Genomic DNA, 20939 nt, shown 5'->3' with positions numbered 1-20939 from the left:
TATATATATATATATATATATATATATATATATATATATATATATATATATATATATATATATATATATATATATATATATATATATATATATATATATATATATATATATTTCATGTAAATCCACAATGAAAACGTATAAGATAAATCTTGATAAAATCACACGGGAAAATGGAAACAACGGAGTACCTTAGCTTTCGTCTTTATTCAAGACATCTTCAGAGGCAACTGGATTACATGGACAGAGAGAGGCTTAAATATACAGGGTGACCTAAAAACATGAGGTCAGGTCATAATGATGACATCCACTAATCCCCACACCAACACACACGTAGAGGAGCTTAAGAGAAGGGTGGTGACGTGACTAGCCAGGTCAGGTCAGAAAAAAGGGACCCACAAAATAACTATCATACATCTAGATCAAAGGTTTTCAAAGCATTTTTAACCTTGGGCCACTGACAAATAAATTTATGTAACATATTATCAGTTTTGAACTGACCATCACTAAGGTTTATTGATTTTAATTCCTTAATCAAACTAGCTTCAACCAGAAGTCTTTCTGTGACACAAGATGATTTGAATACTTCTAAGCTTTTTTCCCAAGCAATGGGGTGATTATTATTCCTAACATGAACGAACAAGGCACTGCTTTCAGATGCAGTTCTGATATTATACTTATGTTGTTTGATTCTGAGCTGCAGTGTTTTTCCTGTCTGACCTACATAATTACAATTACATATGCTACATGGAATACAATAAACACTTCCATTTACATTCAAACTTGGGCTATTCCTGATTAACATATTGGTAATGGTTGAGTCATACTTGAAAACAACATTACGATAGGGCAGAGTCAAAATATTCTTAAGTGTAGGAACTTGTCTGGTTTGAGAGGAATGAAAGGATTTTTTTAGCCCTTTTAAAACAACGATCAACAAACACAGAAGGGTACCCAAATTTCTGTGCAATAGAACGAATGTGTTTCAATTCATCGTCAATAAGTTCAGAGTCACAAATACGCAGACATCTTAGGAACATAGCAGAAAAAACTGACATTTTGGTAGACTCAAGGTGATTCGATAAAAAGTTAATGAAACTGTCTACCTGTGTGGGCTTTCTATATACCTTAAATTTATAGTTTTGGCCATTTCTCATGATAAGCATATCAAGAAATGGAAGGGATTCATTTATTTCTCTTTCAATTTTGAATGTGATACTAGGGACAATATTATTAAGCTTGTCTAAAAATTCCAATGGGTCACTGTTTCTAGGCCAAAGACAAAGAACATCATCTACATATCTATACCATGGAGGAATAAAGTACACTATATTGGGTAGTAATCTAGACTCAAAAAACTCCATATAAATACAGGCTAGAGGAGCAGAAAGACAATTATCCATGCTCATGCCAAATATTTGCTTGTAGAACTTCCCATTTGCTCTAAACACATTGTCAGTCTTGCATAACTCTATCAATTTGAGGAAAGTATTAGTATCATGTTCAATAGTTAAATCCCTTTTCCCGTGTGATTTTATCAAGATTTATCTTATCCACGTTTTCATTGTGGATCTACATGATATATATATATATATATATATATATATATATATATATATATATATATATATATATATATATATATATATATAATTAAAAATGTCTAGATACCTTTCCTTATATTAAATTAAATTTTATATAATTATACTGTAGTGGATCCCTCCCCTACAAACGCTTTTGTCGCTCAGTAGCCGACCCGCGAATTCCTCAGTGTATGCCTCGTGGTCTAGGTCAACCAGCGCCGCCTTACATGACGGAGGTCAACTATTAAGCCACGCCTACCTCCGCTATATAAGATCTCACCTCGTGGTGACTTACCTTTTTTCTACCTACAGCCAGTCTTCAAGCAACACTTCCTCCTCCACTCCTGCCTGGCGGCCCTCGCTCCCGCCGGCGACCATGGCGACCCACACCTCGTGGTGACCACTTACTACCCACAGCCACCAGCAAGCAACACCTCCTCCGCTCCTGTCTAGCGGCCCTCACTCCCGTGCTCTCTCTACTCAACGCTTGTACATAAGAACATGAACATAAGAAAGTGGGATACTGCAGGAGGCCGACTGGCCCATACAGGGCAGATCCCTTTCACACCCATCCCAGCACTTCCATGTGCCTATCCAACTTCGTCTTGAAGCTCCCTAGCGTCCCCGATCCTACTATAGCACTCGGTAGTCTATTCCACATATCCACAACTCTATTTCCAAACCAGTGCTTGCCTATATCCTTTCTGAATCGGAATTTATCTAATTTAAAGCCATTTGTTCTAGTTATTTCGTTATTACTGAGCTTCAGAACATCTTCCATTTTACCCTTGTTAATCCCACTTACCCACTTGTACACCTCTATCATATCTCCCCTAACTCTACGCCTCTCTAATGAATGTAAGCCTAAGCTTTTCAGTCTTTCTTCATATGGAAGGTTTCTAATATTATGGATCATTTTTGTCATTCTTCTATGTACTCTCTCCAAAGAATATATGTCCATTCTATAATAAGGACACCAGAACTGAACCGCATAATCCATGTGTGGCCTCACTAATGCTAGGTAAAGTTTCAAGATAACGTCAGCAGTTCTGTTACTCACAGACCTAGATATGAACCCAAGAATCCTGTTTGCCTTGTTGCGAACGCTAATACATTGTTTTCTAGGTTTCAAGTCGTTGCTAACAAATACACCTAGATCTTTTTCACAAACTGAGTTTTCTATTTCCGTTACCTAGTTTATACTTAACGTTTGTATTCGTCTTCCCTATCTGTAGTACCTTGCATTTATCAGTATTAAAATTCATTTGCCAGTCTACTGACCACTCATGTAAAGTATCTAGATCTCTTTGAAGGTGTTCAAAGTCACTGTCTGAATTTATCACTCTCCCCATTTTGGTATCTGCAAATTTACTAATCCTACTAGTTATGCCTAAATCAAGATCATTAATGAATATAACAAACAGCAGAGGGCCTAATACAGATCCCTGGGGAACTCCGCTTTTGACCGCACCCCAGTCTGACTTTAATCCATTTATGCTGACTCTTTGTTTCCTACCAGTTAACCATGACCTAATCCATTTTAATACTGATCCACCTATTCCATGTGCTTCTACCTTCCTTATCAATCTCTCATGAGGGACTCTATCGAATGCTTTACTGAAATCTAAATTAATTATATCATATGACTTATCATTATCTACCGCTTCATATACTTCTGAGAAAAAGCTAAGCAAATTTGTGAGACAAGAACGTCCCTGGGTGAACCCGTGCTGAGAAGAATGAATTATGTTGAATGTTTCAAGGTGGCTTCTGATTTTTGTAGCAATAATTGACTCTAGCAACTTGCCTATGATTGACGTGAGACTAATGGGACGGTAATTTGATGCTATTGATTTATCACCCTTTTTGAAAATCGGAACTACATTTGCAAGTTTCCAAGCTTCTGGCACTAAGCCCGATTCTAATGACTTATTAAATAAAACTGCTAATGGATTACTCAACTCATCTCTACATTCTTTTAATATTCTAGCATATACCTCGTCTGGACCAGGCGATTTATGAGGCTTCAGTTTGTTAATTACTTTAAGCACATCGTTACTAGTAATATTGATATTCATCAACATATTTTCTATACTGTCGTTATATACCTTATGAACTTCTGGAAACTGTGCTAGGTTTTCATTTGTGAATACGGAGCGAAAATGACTATTTAACGTACTACACATTTCTAACTCATCATCAGTCATTTCTCCTGTCGTAGTTTTAAGGGGATCTATTGTATCTCTAACCTTTGATTTATACAGTTGATAAAAAGCTTTGGGGTTATTTTTCGATTCGTTTGCTACCTTGATTTCATAATTTCTCTTTGCTTTCCTAATTTCTGTTTTTACCTGTCTTGTTAGGTTCTGATAGTAACCAAGCAAGTGATTTTCGCCTTTCTTAACTTTTCTATATACTCCTTTCTTTTTCCCTAGAAGATCTAAGAGTCTATTAATCATCCATTTTGGTTGGTTCCGTATCGATCTGAATTTTCTTTTAGGGATGTGTTTATTTTGGGCATTATTGATTGTCGCAATAAATTGTTCATAAGTAGCTGCTAAATTAAATTCGGGGTTATCCCGTCCTAAGTTGACAGTTTCCGGAGGTGTGGGGGGGATTAATCTTTTGACCATAGGGTCATCCCTTAGGTCTCTCCTTAAGCTACCGTAATTAGCCTTCCTAAAATCCGGGATCAAGGCCGAATTTTCCTTCTTCCTGCCATCCCATATTATGTTAAAATATATGGCTTTATGATCACTGTTTCCTAGTTCGTCTCCAATCCCAACATCTTTTACTAGATTTTCATTATTACTGAGAACTAAATCGAGGATATTATTTCCTCTAGTGGGCGAGTTTATGAATTGATATAAAAAACTATCTTGTACTACTTCTAGAAAATCTTCAGATTCATTATCGCTAAGTTGATTTTTCCAATCTAAGCCTGAAAAGTTGAAATCGCCTAGAATACATACATTGTTTCTATCAGATGCCTTCTTTATTTCCTCCCATAGCAATTTACCATCGTTCCTACTCAAATTAGGTGGTCTATATATAACACCAATGACTACGGATTCACTGCCCTCACCAATCTCTACCCAAATACTTTCATTGTCGCTATTTGTTTTAATGTTTGATTTATTGCAGCTTTTTAATGACACCCTGATATACACTGCTACACCGCCACCTCTCCTTCCTACTCTGTCAAATTTAAATAGGTTATATCCTGGAATATGAAATTCTGCTAAAAAATGCTTGCTGTTTGAATTTATCCATGTTTCCGTTATTGCAATTATATCTATGTTCTCTTTACTAACAATGGCCCTGAGCTGGTCCATTTTGTTACACAGGCTTCTACTATTAGTATAATAAACACTCAATATATTTCTTCCGTTTCTATCTGTTTTACATTTATTACTTTGATGTTTGTTATTATGACTAACTATATTTTCAGCATTATCTACTTCTGTTTCACTACTTCCCAGGACCTGCTTGTTTTTTGACTCCCATTTTCCCCGACCCCTCTCTACTGGCGAAACCCCCCCTTCGGAGTGACAATTTCACGCTCCAGGGATGCAGACAACGTCTTTACCCCCTCACGAGACAAGTGTACTCCGTCGCGACAGTACAGGTAGTCGTTGCCATAAAATCGTTGCCAGTCATCAATGAATGCCCAACCATTGTTTGCACAATGTTTTTCCAGTCGGCAATTAATAGCAATTGCCCTGGACAGCCATTCACGACCAACCCCTCTTCTAGGCAAGACACCACATACTATCGGGATCCCTCCCCTATCTCTAATCTTCCCCAGCGCCTCCCTATACCTCTTGAAAAGTTCCTCACTCCTAACCTTACCTATGTCGTTTCCTCCCACACTAAGACACACTACTGGATTGGTACCCTCCCCTGACAAAACTCTGTCTAACCTCTCGGCTACATGCCCTATCCCAGCCCCAGGAAAACATACCCTAGTCCTACGTTTCCTATCTCTCGCACAAAAAGCCCTATCCATAAACCTCACCTGGCTGTCACCAACTACCACGACCTTACCTGTGGGCAGGGTTTGTACAACTGCCCTTTCCTCTCCTTGATCCATACCGTCCTGCCTCTTCTCTTCCTCTCCAGCTTCCTGCAGCACCTGGTAAGGGTTACTGCACTCCACACCCTGGTCAGCTTTCCTAAGCCTGACCCTAGTCCCCTTGGAGACAACCACTCTCCACGCCTGCTCCTCCTTCGCAGGTGTCCTGCTAGGCAGGACACCTACCTGAAGGAGTTCCGTCCTGAGGGCTTCATTTTCCCCCTTTCGAGTGTCAACCTCACTCCTCAACTGCCCCAGCTGCCTTAACAGCGTGGCAAGGAGGTCGTCCTTCCCCACACTCCCCTCCTCTTCCCCCACGGCACAACGATCCAAAGCGGCCATTTTCCTTGGTCTCTAGCGGGAGCACGATCAGCACGACCTTCTCCAAGCTGCATTGTACATCCAATACAACATGTATACAGAGAGCACATTGTGAGTTTCCCATCCTGAGTGTGAACCTATATCTCGTACCCCACAATACTTCTAAGGATATGATTTTATTATTCTTTCAAAATGTAGATGAAGATATATAAGAACAAGTGGTATCAACTAAGGTAATTTATTAATACTTTTGACCATGATCAGAATCATAAAATAATAATTATGCCACAGGATATGAAGCTTCTCCTGGAAAATGGACATACTTATATTAAATTTAAACCCAACTAAAAATTTTCTTCCAGAAAATAGCCAAAATATTTCACACTTAAAAAGTTCTTGAATACATTATGTAGATTATAATGTTCAGGATTAATTTTCTTACTTCTGCAATCTTCTACTGCTTTCATGCCAGATTTTGTAATGAAAATGGCATTCAGTAATTGTGGACCCATATTATTATTATTATTATCATTATTATTATTATTATTATTATACTTTTTTTCTTTGTGTTCTCTAACATTGAAAATGTCTTTCAGTTTCAGCATTTGAGTGGGGAAGGGCAAGTACCAGTTTGACTAAGCATGACAAGTTTTTTAAACTATTGTAGTTCATCTTCAACATTTCTTATCTCAGATAAACATATCCAAAATTCAGTATCTGTTTTCCTTTTTAATTGTATCAAATTTTCATCTCCACTAAAGTAAAGGAGCCAATTTAGTTTTCTTTTTAACTATGTGGGAAATTTAGAGCTTTTCTTCCATTTGGAAATTAGAATTTATAACCAGCGAAAAATGCATGATTGGTTACTGGTACTGATTACTCTATGTTTTGTCCTCTTTTAGTAAAATTACCCTAGGCCGTACAGGTCAAGAAGCTAGGCTGAATTTCCCTACACATATAATTACTCTACGATTGGTAACACTGCCGTAGCGTCGTTCAATCGCTTACCTTACTATGTCAATACTTACGTTTTCTGTTATAAGAAATATTTTTATTTAATTTTACTTGAAATTCATTTGTTTGGTGATTTAACTTAATGGAACGTTATAATAAACGTTATAATAAATCAATTATGTGATTATAAAAGCACTAAAAATCCGTTACTCTCAATACTCTGTTTTATATGTAGTCTAGAAGTATGGACATAATAAATGCTGTTCGATAATATATATATATATATATATATATATATGCAAGTAAATCACTGTAGATGCGCGTGATCTAGGTATATGCTGATAACCACAAGGAAAGAAGAAAACACGAAGTTCCCAAGCGCTTTCGTGTAATTCACATCTTCAGGGGTGAATTACACGAAAGCGCTTGGGAACTTCGTGTTTTCTTCTTTCCTTATGGTTATCAGCATATATATATATATATATATATATATATATATATATATATATATATATATATATATATATATATATATATATATATATATATATATATATATATATATATATCTTATCCACGTTTTCATTACTTGAAACCACATGAATGACTCCAGTCATGTCTCACTTTCGTGTGTGTGTGTGTGTATGTGTTGGGAATTTGTACACTATCAATAAATATACAGTAAATTACAAAATTCTCAATGTTCTAATTTCCTCAATATAACTGCATATGGCTTGAAAATTCTCCAAAGAAGTGTTCAAATTTCAAAATTTTCCCGGGGGTTTTACAGCGCCCCCCGGAACTCCCAGATGTTTAGGCTCGCTTCACTCGCCACCTCACCCTCTTGGGTAGTTATAACGAGGGGGGCCTCCATAAAGAGGCTGCCTATGGGCCTCCACAGGTCTAAATCCGGCACTGTAAGCATCTCAGGGGGCACTACTCAGTCGCGTGTCCTTACTTGGAGCTGGCGGACGCTCGCCCCACAAGGGGTCACAGCTCAAGATTGAAGAAGCCATAAGTCCAGAAAACTGTGAGGGCAAACTTTTTCGGAGTGAGGGTTGTAAACTCTTGGAACAATTTACCAGAGTGTTGTGACGGCACCGAGTGTGAGCTCTTTCAAGACAAGACTTGACCAACACTGGAGCGGGTTCAGGTACATTCAGGAGCCGGTGCATGCCCAGTATTTGCCAACAGTGCGTGACAGACGTGACCGATCGCCCGGGCGGCTAGCAAGCCGATCTTTTGGTGAAGAATATAAAGGAAAAGGAAAAGTAATGAGAGACGTGACCGATCGCCCAAGCGGCTGACAAGCCGATCAGTGGCGAAGAGGATAAAAGTAAAAGTAAAAGTAAAAGTTTCCTTTTCTCGGTTGCCAGAGGTCGGTAGCACTAAAACTCGCGTTCTGTTATACATTATCAAACCTTGGACACTTGTAAATATTGCTGGAATCACTCAAGCACACTGCTATGTATAATACGAAATCTGTCTAAAATATAGCTAGTTTTGAGTCGGGAATTTTAATGATTATAGACGTACCCCAAATGGCAATATCTCCTTTGACTACTACCGCCCGCATCACGCCATTCCACAAGACACTGAGACGACCGTTGTAGAAGTCTCCAGCATCTCCATAGTATTCGTAAACATTATGTATCAAGATTTAGATGTGCTGTCTTAATATTCATGCAAAGCGGGATATATCTATTCATTACGTTTTCGTAGTAACAAGTGATACAAATCGACAATAAGTGAGAGTATCTGTAGTTAATAGTAATGAATCTATTACTACTGTTTTTCTCGTGTAGCCTCTTCATTGGTGAACTAGCCACCGTGGATGGCCAGGTAAGTGAATAATGTGATTGCATGGTTTATTCATATGTAAAAATATAAATTGGCAGGTATTGTATAAAATTCCACGACAGTGGTGAAGGAGTGAGGGAACAGTGTGACCAAATCCAAACTCGTTTAAGGGAGATTGTACTTTTACTCTTCCCTAAAGAACACCTTGCGCTCTATATATGTTTATCGTCTCCCGCTGTTCTAATAGAGTGACCGCTTGTTTCATTCACACAAGCAAGATGGCAAGAGAGTTACCATGAATGTACAGAATATAATATACTGTATATGTTCCGTGCGATATAAGAATCCCCATTTTGGAATCTGGTCATTTTTCGTTAACCACCCATCACCTTAAGATTTTTTTCTCTTACCATTTAATAGATCTCTTCGAGAAACGAAAGAATATACTGTACTTGAATTTAGTGGGGCGTTCCAAAAATATACGCGATATTCGCGATTTATTTGTTGTAATAATCACGAATTTTACGTGGCCGGTTAGGTCAGGTAAGATTTGGTTAGTACATAGACCTAGTTTAGTTTAATATTTTTTCCCCAGGAAAAATAAGTTTTCTCTCTAGTTTTCTTGGTGTTTTAGATGATTCTGACATTTATTTTGGGTGAAAATCACTCGTTCTCAGCCCCCCCCCCACCCAAAACCCCGCATTGTTGGGGTGGAAGGAGGGTGGGAATAGCTAAAAAGAAAAGAAAAAAAAATTATTTACCCCAAAGATAAATGTCAGAATCATCTAAAACAGCAAAAAAACTAACGAAAAAATATATTTTTCACGTGAAAAAGGGTGATGGGTCAAATTACCGGCCGATTAGTTTGACGTCAGTAGTGGGGAAATTTCTTGAATCAATTATAGCAAATAGCATCCGATCGCATTTAGAGAAAAGCAAATTAATCTACGACTCTCAACATGGGTTTACAAAGGGAAAATCTTGTCTAACAAATCTGCTGACGTTTTTTAGGAAAGTCTTCGAGGTAGTAGATAATGACGAAAATTACGGTGTTATTTACTTAGACTTTAGCAAAGCATTTGACAGAGTACCGCATCAGAGGGTCAGCGTAGATGGTGTTAAATCTGAGTGGGGTTGTGTAACCAGTGGGGTTCCCCAGGGGTCAGTACTGGGCCCACTCTTGTTCATAATTTACATAAACGATCTAGATACAGGTACTGGGATCAGCAGTGACATAAGCAAGTTTGCGGATTACACCAAAATAGGGCGGCAGATTAATTCAGGGCGGGATGCAAATGCACTACTGGAGGATTTAAATAAACTGCAGGAGTGGTCAGAAAAATGGCAAATGAAATTCAACAACAGCAAGTGCAGCGTACTGAATATTGGAAGAACAAATACTGTCAATGTATACAGCCTTAACAACATCAACCTAGAGAAGTCGACTTGTGAAAGAGACTTAGGGGTACTTGTAAGCCCGGACCTACGGCCTAGAAAACAGTGCGTTAATGTTCGAAATAAGGCAGAGTATTAGGTTTTATATCTAGAAGTGTAAGTAATAAGAGTGCAGAGGTCTTATTGCAACTCTATCTTGCGCTAGTCTGGCCGCACCTCGATTATGCGATTCAGTTCTGGTGCCCTTAGTTTAGAATGGATATCAATTCACTGGAGGTCGGTGCAACGAAGAATGACGAAAATGATTCCGGGACTTAGAAACCTTCCATATCAGGATAGGTTAAAGAAACTTAACTTGCATTCCCTAGAAAGACAAAAAGTGCGGGGAGATATGATAGAAGCATTTAAGTGGGTGAAAGGAATCAATAAAGGCGATATAGATAAAGTTCTTATAATATCCGAGCAGGATAGGACTCGTAGCAACGGATTTAAGTTGGATAAGTTTAGGCTTAGGAGGGAGATAGGAAGAAACTGGTTCACAAATAGGGTGGTGGACGAGTGGAACAAGCTTAGCAACTTTGTAGTAAGTGCTGAAACGCTGGAAAGTTTTAAAAGGAGGCTAGATAGATTCATGGATGATAGGGAGTGGCAGTAACTCGACAGGAGCTGCCATGCACAGGCCAACCGGCCTAATGGCCAGGGTGATTCCGAAATTGGTCAATTGACCTGCGTGTTATGAAAATCATGGCCGTTTTGCGAATCCTGCAATGTATACCAATTATGGGAATATTATTTTGTTATACGCCTCACTCATAATATTCATTGTGTACGCCTAACTTAACCCGTCACAATGAAAATACACAATAGGATTCTCAAAATCACCGTGGTCATAATGGGAATTCCAAAAATGGAGCACATTATGAGAACTCCAACAATGCCCGCGGCGATCCCGAAATTGGAAGTCTTATATCGCACGGAACATATATACAGGTATTATTTTAGTTTAGGTCATCCGGTGGAATCGGTTAGGTTAGATTAGGTTAGTTAAGTTATTTTGGATATCTAAATACAGGGATGACCGAAACTAAAATTATACCCATATACGTATAATTTCTGAGAGTAGACGACTTGAACCTGATAGAGTTTGGCTTGGCCTGATTTTAGTTCATGTCGACTGAGAAATGCATATGATCTCACCGTCTCGTTCTACGTATTGTATTTAATAGTTATTTGTTGTAGAACCTCCAACAAAGCAGTTTAATTTTTATGGCTTCACATGAAAATACAATTTAGTAAAAAAAAACACTTGTATATGTGTTGGACATAATGAAGAAAAAGAATGCTGTATGGGGAGACACAAATGGTGAGAGGATAAACTATGCCTAGCTTCAACTATTAAATAACAAATTACCGTCACCCATCTACTACTTTTATTCCATTCCTTATTTCTACAACATGCTTGCCACACAGGTACCAGTACGGGCAAGCTAGTGGAGACATGTAAAACAGTCTAATTCAAGGGTGAAATACCAGCGAAATAAGGATGTAAGACACAACCTCCAGAGGTCTATAACTGGAGTCTGTTCACCAGCGACGGACAATTCTTATTTGTAGCAGTTGTATTGTTCACAATTCACGGAAGCATTCAAGGACACAAGAACATTTAGTGACAGGAAAAATGGATAAGCACTGTATAGCTCTTTCTAAGACGACGGAGCACAAGTCACTTAAATATTTCTGCCAATGGTTCATACATCTAACAGTTAGATGTATGAAACATAAGGTAAAATTGAGGAAAATTTATATACAAAGAACAAGAACTGATACACCACACTGGGAACGGTGTTGGAGTTTGACGTCATCACCTTTCAGTTTACTGTACTGTGATCGATCGAGTCAGTCGTGTTTTAATATGCTGCAGGTGAAAGTGAGGAGCGGAGAATCCCTCCAGCTGGGTTAGGAATTAACGGGTAGGTTTTGACCTAATCGTTAGGCGTTAGGTTATTTGGGTCAGGCAAACAGGACTCTCAATACTGTGCCCCGGGTTTAATCCCTGGAATGGGAAGTGAGGAGAGTGTTAACCAGTGTGACCCTACCAAACATGGCAAGTTTTCTCTGGGTACTCTATTTTCCCACTGTGTTAATACTGGAACCATGCATAAAGGGCAAACTCATCAGCAACAATGGGGAGATGCAGCAAACCATCTGTTACCTTTTCTCACCAAAGCGGTAAAACGGGGGTGGAATATTTCAATTGGGATAAATTAATATAATTATTTTGTCAGATATGTTTAGTTTTAGCTATGTGAACTAGTGTAAGTCATTTAAATTAGGTTGGTTTATCATAATTAGCTTAGGTTATGCTGTATTTAGGTTACCGGAATTGGGTTGGGTTACATATATTTATTTACTGCACAATTGCATTTTGCTTGGTGGGGAATTCTGCAATCACTGGCCTTGTTCGTTCTCTCTTACATTCACTTCTCCAGCCTCTCTCCACCCTCCCACAACCTTCCTGTAACCCCCATTCTTAATATTCTTGGCAACTCTGTGTGCGTGTTATCGTCCCAAGTAATCCTGCCCCCACCTGTTCCACTATTTTCCCAGTTCCATGTTTTAGGAAGGGTAAACGATAAATCCAAAATCTATTAAATGACAGATAGAATAACCTGAAGATTAGCCGCCCACCTTATTTCACCCAATGATTACAACACCAAACAACGCCACTGTGGGGAGGTTAGGTTAGCTTACTACCCATCATAGGGCTTTTATTACTATTATTGTGCTAATAACAGAATTTTAGTATGAGGTGAATGACCCCCTCACCCAACCCTCTCATCTTTGTGCGTCATAACCTTACTTCGTTCAGCTTTCCCCTGTATATGCCAAGTAATGTGTGGGCAGTCCCAGAAGTGTGTCACCATTTATTCGAGATCCAAGTATTGATTAATGCTGCTAGTTGTAATAAACGTGTACGCAGGTGTAAAATAAGAACACCTGTGACACAAGATGTACATTTGTAACCAGGTGGGTGTTCGCAGTATTGGATGGCCTTCAAAGCACTGGTCACACCTGGTGTTTGAGGGTGGGGGCTTCACCACAAAACACCCTGCTGCGGAGTTTATCCTATGTCCTGTTCCTCAATGTCCTGCTCGTCACTTCCATGTACTGGACTTCGTAGTCTGTCAAGAGGAGTTACGCCACAATTTTTGTTCCTTATATTTATGCCGTAACATAACAGGCAATGTCTGGCTATTCTATAAGAATTCTGTTGTTCTCGGTGTTTAGATTTACCGGTAATATATTGTTACTTAAAATTTGTCCCCCGCTGTCATAATTATACAGCTCAAACAACTTCTAATGTAGGAACGATGGCGTGTAGCTAGTCCTAATTGCCATATGCCTCGGGCTAATTACCAACATACTGAATGACTTGTATATCCGTAATGAAAGCAGAGATTAATTTGAAACTTTGTACATGAGAGGCAACATCTCGCTGTAGCACTCTTACTGATTTGTTGGTAATAAGCAAGGCTGTAGGAGAGAGCTCAGATAGATACTGCAGCCACACACACTTAAAAAGAAATCCGCTCAAACCAACGACCACACAAGCTGCTTACAACCAAAGGTTGGGACAATACAGTATTCGCAGTAACAGACGATGTGAGAATGCACTTAAGTGGTTGACTTATAAGTATAAATATATCTGAAAACTGCATTAAAATGGCAGTGTGGGGTGAGTTCACTAGCGCCAATTAGGGGACTATGCAATGGCATGGTTAACTAGTGAACTGACCAGGGGTGAATAGTATCCATAGACAGTGAGCTTAACTTGCATGATATGTAAAGTGCTAGAGAGCACTATATTCGATGCCATGTTTGGCCATCAACATTAAACAACCAAGCACCGGCATCCCCGCCCGGAGTCGGAAAGTCAACACATACAGTCAGCCAAAAGAGGTGGACCAACCCCCCATCCCGGATCTCGTGCTCGCAATTTTACCTGGCAATACTTGGTAAAATAAGGCTGTATGTAAAGGTGACTGTGATTGGTGGATCTGTTTTCGGCTGTATCACTGTCAGGATAAATATTAAACAAACCAAAGGTAGAATTATTATAATAATAAACTATTCATTGTTATTTAAGGTCATAAGAAGTTTCCAAATGTTCGTATATTTGCTAAAATAATGAAGCAATTGTATTAATGAATTGGCAACTCAACTACAACGAGGAACGAGGACTGCCACAAAATTCTCAGATCAAATTTTCTTCATTATTTAAGCAAGTATACGAACATTTCCTTGTGATGTCATGCACCACCAAGCCAACACCAGGGGACATTACAAACTCTCCTAGTTATCTTGCAGAACAAACATAGGGAAATACTTGTTCACACAAAGGATGGCAGACCTGCGGGGTACGTTGTTTGGTTCACACTCAGGATGGATGGAGAAAGGAAACTCACAATGTGCTCTCTGTATACATGTTGTATTGGATGTACAATGCAGCTTGGTGCTGGGAAGGCAGCATGGTTACAAGCGCTGAGTAGAGAGAGCTGGCTGGTGAGGGTTCTCAGAGGAGGACCAGCTTGTGGGTCGCCCTGCTCGCCGGCGGGAGCGAGGGCCGCCAGGCAGGAGTGGAGGAGGTGTTGCTTGCTGGTTGGTGTAGGTAGAAAAGAGAGGTAGGTCACCATGAGGTCAGGTCTTATATAGCGGAGGTAGGCATGGCTTAATAGTTGACCCCCGTCATGTAAGGCGGCGATGGTTGACCTAGACCACGAGGCATACACTGGGGAATTCGCGGGGTCGGCTACTCAGCCCAAGCCGTGAAATCGCCCTTGACAAAATTATCAAGAACAATGGAGGGATCCCACACAAGCCACTGGCCACCTTCTCTCGACATGGCCACCTCTAGTTGGTGGCTATTAAATAAATAAGGATTTATGTTTAGGTTGTACGAACATTCAAGAGTTCAATGGGCCTGTGCATGCTTGGTATGCACTGTTGGCAAGTACTGGACATGGACTGGTTCGTGAATGCATCTGAACCTGCTCCAGTGCTGTCTAAGTCTGGTCTTGAAGGATCTCACACACTGTGCCATCACAACACACACACTGGCAGGTTGTTCCAAGAGTTCACAACTTTCACTTAGAAAAAGTTTGCCCTCACAGTTTTCTGGAATTGTGGCTTCTTCAACCTTGAGCTGTGATCTCTTGTGGGGCGAGCATCCGCCAACTCCAGGTAAGGACACTCGACTGAGATGTTTATACACTTCAGTTAGGTCCCCACTTGCCTGTCTGTAGTAAAAGCTAGGCAATTGCAGGCGCTCTAATTTCTCAGGGTAGCTGAGGTTCCGTAAAGCAAGAACCAGCCTGGTGGCCCTCCTTTGGACATTTTCAATCAACGGATAATCCTTAGCATATCTCGAGGACCAGAGACAGGGTGACTACTCCAGAATGGGAAGCACCTCACTCTTGAAGATCGTTACAGGGGATGGACTGTCCAGATATCTGAAAGACCTTCTTTTAAGACCTAATAATTTAGTTACCTGATTCACCTTCTTACTCACAATGGCCCGATAACTTCATTTCATTGTCAATATCCACACCCAGATCCTTTTCATATTCAGTCTCAATGCAGTTTTTTCGTCCCAATGGTAGTAGGCTTTCTCCTGGCCTTTTCATTCCTCCTGTATTAATACTGGATTCATGAAGGAAAACTTCACAGAAATGATGGAGCCTCCAAATACTTATCCCAGCAACGATGTAAATTGAAAAGTAAATAAGCCTCATATGTACAGTACTGTATGTACGTCATAGTTTTTCATGTATTTACTTACTGTAGATACAAACATTATATTGTATACCCAACAGGCAACCTGAATCTTTTTTTTTTTTTACAGGATGAAGAGTCTGGGGTAGAAGTGGTGACAGTGCTGGGTACACTCCTTGAGGATGGCTTAACCCTTCAACCTCAAGTTGATAACATCAGGGAAGTAACGACCAACTCAGCCCGTTTGCCTCCATCACTGCGCCCCATCCACTACACCATCCGGCTACAGCCTTTCATCAATGGCAACTTTAGCATCCATGGCAGTGTTGATATCCATCTCCAGGTCCTGCAGCCCACAGATAGGGTGGTCCTCAATATGGCCGACATCATCACCAGGAATGAGTCTGTCTCGGTAAGGTTGTTATTTAAGTTTTGGATGAATATAAGTCCCATCATTGGCTGACTCTCTGATGTGTATCATTGGTGATTGGAAATAAAGTCACAGGAAAAAGGTCACATTTTATTTAAATATTGTAAACAATTAACGTAATAAAACAAACAAATATTGTAAGAGTTGTGAACTCTTGGAACAATCTACCAGAGAGTGTTGTGACGGCACCGAGTGTGAGCTCTTTCAAGAGAAGACTTGACCAACACTGGAGCAGGTTCAGGTACATTCAGGAGCTGGTGCAAGCCCAGTATTTGCCAACAGTGCGTGACAGAGACGTGACCGATCGCCCAAGTGGCTAACAAGCCGATCAGTGGCGAAGAGAATAAAAGTAAAAGTAAGAAGATAGCACTTTATTCAATATCTTGAAGTAAAGTAATTAAATTTTTTGTATTATTTTTTAAATCAGTCATTTATTGACAGTATGTGATAGGTTAGGTTAGGTTCTGTGAATTTTTTCTGGATTCCTATCATTTAATGGTCAGACAACACCAGCAATGGAAATGGATTTTATGAACTTGGTACATGCTTGGGAAAAGAAGCAAACACACACAAGCCAATTAGTGGTAAAGAGGATAAAGTAAAGTATCACTGTATGAGGTAGACAGCTACAAAAAGACCGAGCATCCCAAGAAAAGGTGCAACACTGAGGGTCTTAGGTCTAACAACCCTTCAGACAAGGCACAATAGATTAGATCTCATTGAAACATTCATAATCCTGAAAGGGATGGAAAATGTGAACCCAGGCCATTTCTTTGTTATGTTATACACCATTAACAAGCTCGCCAAGTTATCATGCAGAACGATCATTAGTAAATACTTTTTCACACACAAGTGTGGTGCTAAAACCTATAGGACAGTCTACCAGCCCAATCTGTGGAATCACTAACATTACTGGGCTTCAAAATAGCCCTTGACAAAATTATCGAGAACAATGGAGGGATCCTACACAGGCCACTGGCCTCCTTCCCTCGGCATGGCCACCCACCTCTAGTTGGTGGCCTTGAGGTAAATTAAGTAAAGTAGGCACATAAAATATTTTGGGTACTTGTTGTATCCTATTTTTGTTGCTCTCAACACTTATTTTGTACCTCTTCCCTGCTCAGGTGATTGCTGAGGATGCATTTAACGAGAGGGTGAGAGTGGTGGAACAGACCTTTGACCCTTTACTCCAGCTCTACACGGCGCACCTAGAAAAACCACTGGTCACAACCACCACCTATGTCTTCCACATGGAGTTCCAGGGCTTCCTTAATGATAAACTGGTTGGCTTCTATCGCTCTGTGTATACTGATGTCCAGGGCACTAAGAGGTGCGTGTGTGTGTTCATTTTAATTTGTCTGTGGGTCACTATTGTTTTCATATGACTGTATGTATGCATACAGAGCTCCCCTGCCTGCTTGCATCAGTACTAATTAGTGTCAAACAAATGGATGAAGATCTGAACACACAAGCATAGGCTTCAGTGATGATGTACAGTGAACACATTAAGTTATTGTACTTTTATAGTTGCCCAAGCTGAGGTTTCATTTTAGTATGCATTTGTTCTTAAGGTTGTACTGTATATAATTATTAGAAGATGGTACAGATACCTGTATTCATCTTACTAATGAGGGTTTAAACCACAATTCCGAATACTGTACGTACAAGCAAAGCTACAAGTATCATTAAAAATAGATAATAGGTAGTTGCAAAAGTCTGATATTCATTTATTGTCAATATGTCCAGGTTATTGGCAGTTTCGCAGTTTTCTCCTACTGATGCACGAAGAGCTTTCCCAAGCTTTGATGAGCCCAGCTTCAAGGCCACCTTTGACATTTATCTGGCAAGGCAGACCAATATGACAGCCCTCTCCAACATGCCTCTCATAAACACCCAACCCATGTGAGCATATTTGTTTTCTTCTGAGGAGGTATATTACAGTATTCAGTAACTATTATTATAGGACTTGAGATTTTCTGATGACTTAGCTTAGTAGATTTAGTGATTTGATGTGAATCACAGTGGGAAGTGTGCATGTGTGTGTGTGAATACAGTATTTATACTAATTTTCTTATAATTATCCTTTTTTTTTTTTACTTGTACTGCTCTCACTGATTATTCCTCCCTTTCTTTTAGGCTTCTGTTCCTCTTGAGCCATCCCACACAAGAGTGAGAGAGGATTAAAGATGATAGATAGAGAAGATAGCCAACTCTTGTATCCTCGGTAATAGTTTATGGTCTTAAATATTAAAGTTAGAGGAAGGAATGAGGGAGATATTTATTTGGCATGCATGAGACATGACAAGAATGTGTATGGTAGAACTCAGATTAGTGAGTGCAGTAGTGATCAATTCCTAGATGGTGGGTACAGCCTTGGCTTGCTTCAAAGTTTTATAAAAGAGATTCCTAAGCTATTATAGATATGATGTTCAAAGCAATATGCATGAGGATAATTCGGTAAAGCTGAGGTGCATTTTCAAGTACAGTACTGTACAGTGCATTCAAGAGCCTGAACAAGACCAGTACAGTACCTGCTGATTGATGGTGACAGTTCCAGAAGGGACCAACCATTTGAGTGGCTAGTAAGATGATCAGTATGTATATAAGTTATGATGGAAGGAGATGCTACTAATTATAATTTTACCCTGAAATGAATGTTGGCAATAAATAACTTCTCTCCATTGCACCAGAGCTGGACAGGAGGACTGGGTATGGGACTCCTTCAACACCACACTGCCCATGTCCACTTACTTGGTTGGGTTCCTCATCAGTGACTTCTCATACCTGGAATCATCAGCACTCAACCATACTCTTTTTAAAGGTTAGGTTATTTTATATTAGTTTATATTTCCTTGGCATTCATGAATTCCCATAACTGGACTCGAAATTTGGCCAAATCAACCCCTAACCTAACATACTGTATGTCTAAATTAACCTATCCCAAACTTAATAAACCTCATAAACTTAACCTAGCCTAACCTAACCTAGAAAATATTATTTCATTGAGCATAATGATTTAGCCTTTTGAGGAATTCAATAAATTAATCGGAGTACCATCATCATATCAGAGGGTTGGCGACCACAGTCCTCCACTCTAAATGTTCTCAGGCTGTATTTACCAATCCTCCAAGATTTTGTATTTCTTTGGGGACCCAGTTTTTAATTTCATTCATCCATCCTAATCTCTGCCTTCTCCTGGCCCTCCTACCCTCAACTTTGCTCAATAATATTTCTGTTATTATTCTCTCGTCCCTAATTATGTGACCAAAGTATCCCATTTTCCGTTTTCTGTATATTTCATGTATTTCTCCTGAAGTTTTTGCTAACCTTAGTACTTCTTCATTTGTTTTCCTGTCTGTGTAACTTATTCTAAACATTTGCCTATAACACCACATTTCAAAGGTGTCTAACTTCTTTCTGGTGTCTGCTGAAAATGTCTGCACTTTTGACCCATATAGCAGCCTTTTTCTCAAATTAAAGTTAACGTCTCTTTACGTTAGGTCTTTTAGATTATTAAATGCTGTTTTTGCTTGACCTATTCTTTTTTCTTTTCTTTTTTCTCACACCTCTACCATCACAGCTGATGTTACTTTCTAAATACAGTATACAAAGTTTTCCACTTGTTTAAGTTCCTGTTGCCAACCATAATTTTTATTTTAGGATTTATTTTCAATTTGGAAACTCTTAACCCATATTCTTCACCTTTTTCCACTAATTTGCATCTCAGGGGGCACTACTCAGTCGAGTGTCATGACTTGGAGTTGGCGGACGCTCGCCCCACAAGGGGTCACAGCTCAAGATTGAAGAAGCCGTAAGTCCAGAAAACGGTGAGGGCAAACTTTTTCGGAGTGAGGGTTGTAAACTCTGGGAACAATCTACCAGAGAGTGTTGTGACGGCACCGAGTGCGAGCTCTTTCAAGACAAGATTTGACCAACACTGGAGCGGGTTCAGGTACATTCAGGAGCCGGTGCATGCCCAGTATTTGCCAACAGTGCATGACAGAGACGTGACCGATCGCCCAAGTGGCTAACGAACCGATCAGTGGTGAAGAGGATAAAAAAAAATCTATAAATTATTGTTCACAAAGTTTTACAGCATAAACCATTGTCTTCATAAGGCTAAGGCAGGATGGTATTTCATGAAAGTGGCTAGCTTGATGATGAAAAATGGCAAGTTAAATTATGAAAAATTACTTGGAGTCCAGGTTGTACCCCCACCCCCCACAACAACAACAACCATGAGTTTGATATGTGATTACTGCAGGGAAAGGTCGGAGATGGAGGATACAGGCCTGACTAATGCAACGTTTAGGAAGTTACTAACTGCCGTAAAGCATGATGGCTGTTGCTGGTATTGCTCTGGCTGCATAGTCAAGGTGAATGAAGCGATTGCAAGCCATAAGGGAACGAGTTCTCTAGGGACGAAAATAGATGAAGCAGGAGCCCTGCTGGTTGACAAACTGGAGCAAGTTGAGAAAGAGATCCTTGCTAAGACTGAGGAAGTAGCTAATAGAATGGAGGTGGTTGCTAACGTATTAGGAGGGCCACGGGGGTGGGGGGGGGGGCGGAGAGTAATGCAGAATCAGTACAGGTTCTACAGCAGATTGGGACT

General features: G+C 39.7%; 1 protein-coding gene across 1 annotated transcript in view; it reads left to right on the top strand.

Annotated features, from left to right (window-relative positions):
- The first annotated feature begins 8361 nt into the window (after window positions 1–8361).
- Window positions 8362–20939, top strand: part of LOC121856930 (aminopeptidase N-like) — a 33067-nt gene continuing 20489 nt past the window's right edge. The window contains exons 1-5 of the mRNA XM_042352690.1: window positions 8362–8772; window positions 16028–16309; window positions 17452–17657; window positions 18074–18229; window positions 19018–19148. Of these exons, the coding sequence (XP_042208624.1) occupies window positions 8704–8772; window positions 16028–16309; window positions 17452–17657; window positions 18074–18229; window positions 19018–19148 (844 nt within the window). The 5' untranslated portion in view covers window positions 8362–8703. The remainder of the gene's footprint in view (window positions 8773–16027; window positions 16310–17451; window positions 17658–18073; window positions 18230–19017; window positions 19149–20939) is intronic.

The sequence above is a fragment of the Homarus americanus genome, unplaced genomic scaffold (assembly GCF_018991925.1).
Source record: "Homarus americanus isolate GMGI-L3 unplaced genomic scaffold, GMGI_Hamer_2.0 scaffold44060, whole genome shotgun sequence".
Taxonomy (NCBI): Eukaryota; Metazoa; Arthropoda; class Malacostraca; order Decapoda; family Nephropidae; genus Homarus; species Homarus americanus.
The sequence above is the reverse complement of the archived record's forward strand: the minus strand, read 5'-3'. Positions and strand labels throughout refer to the sequence as shown.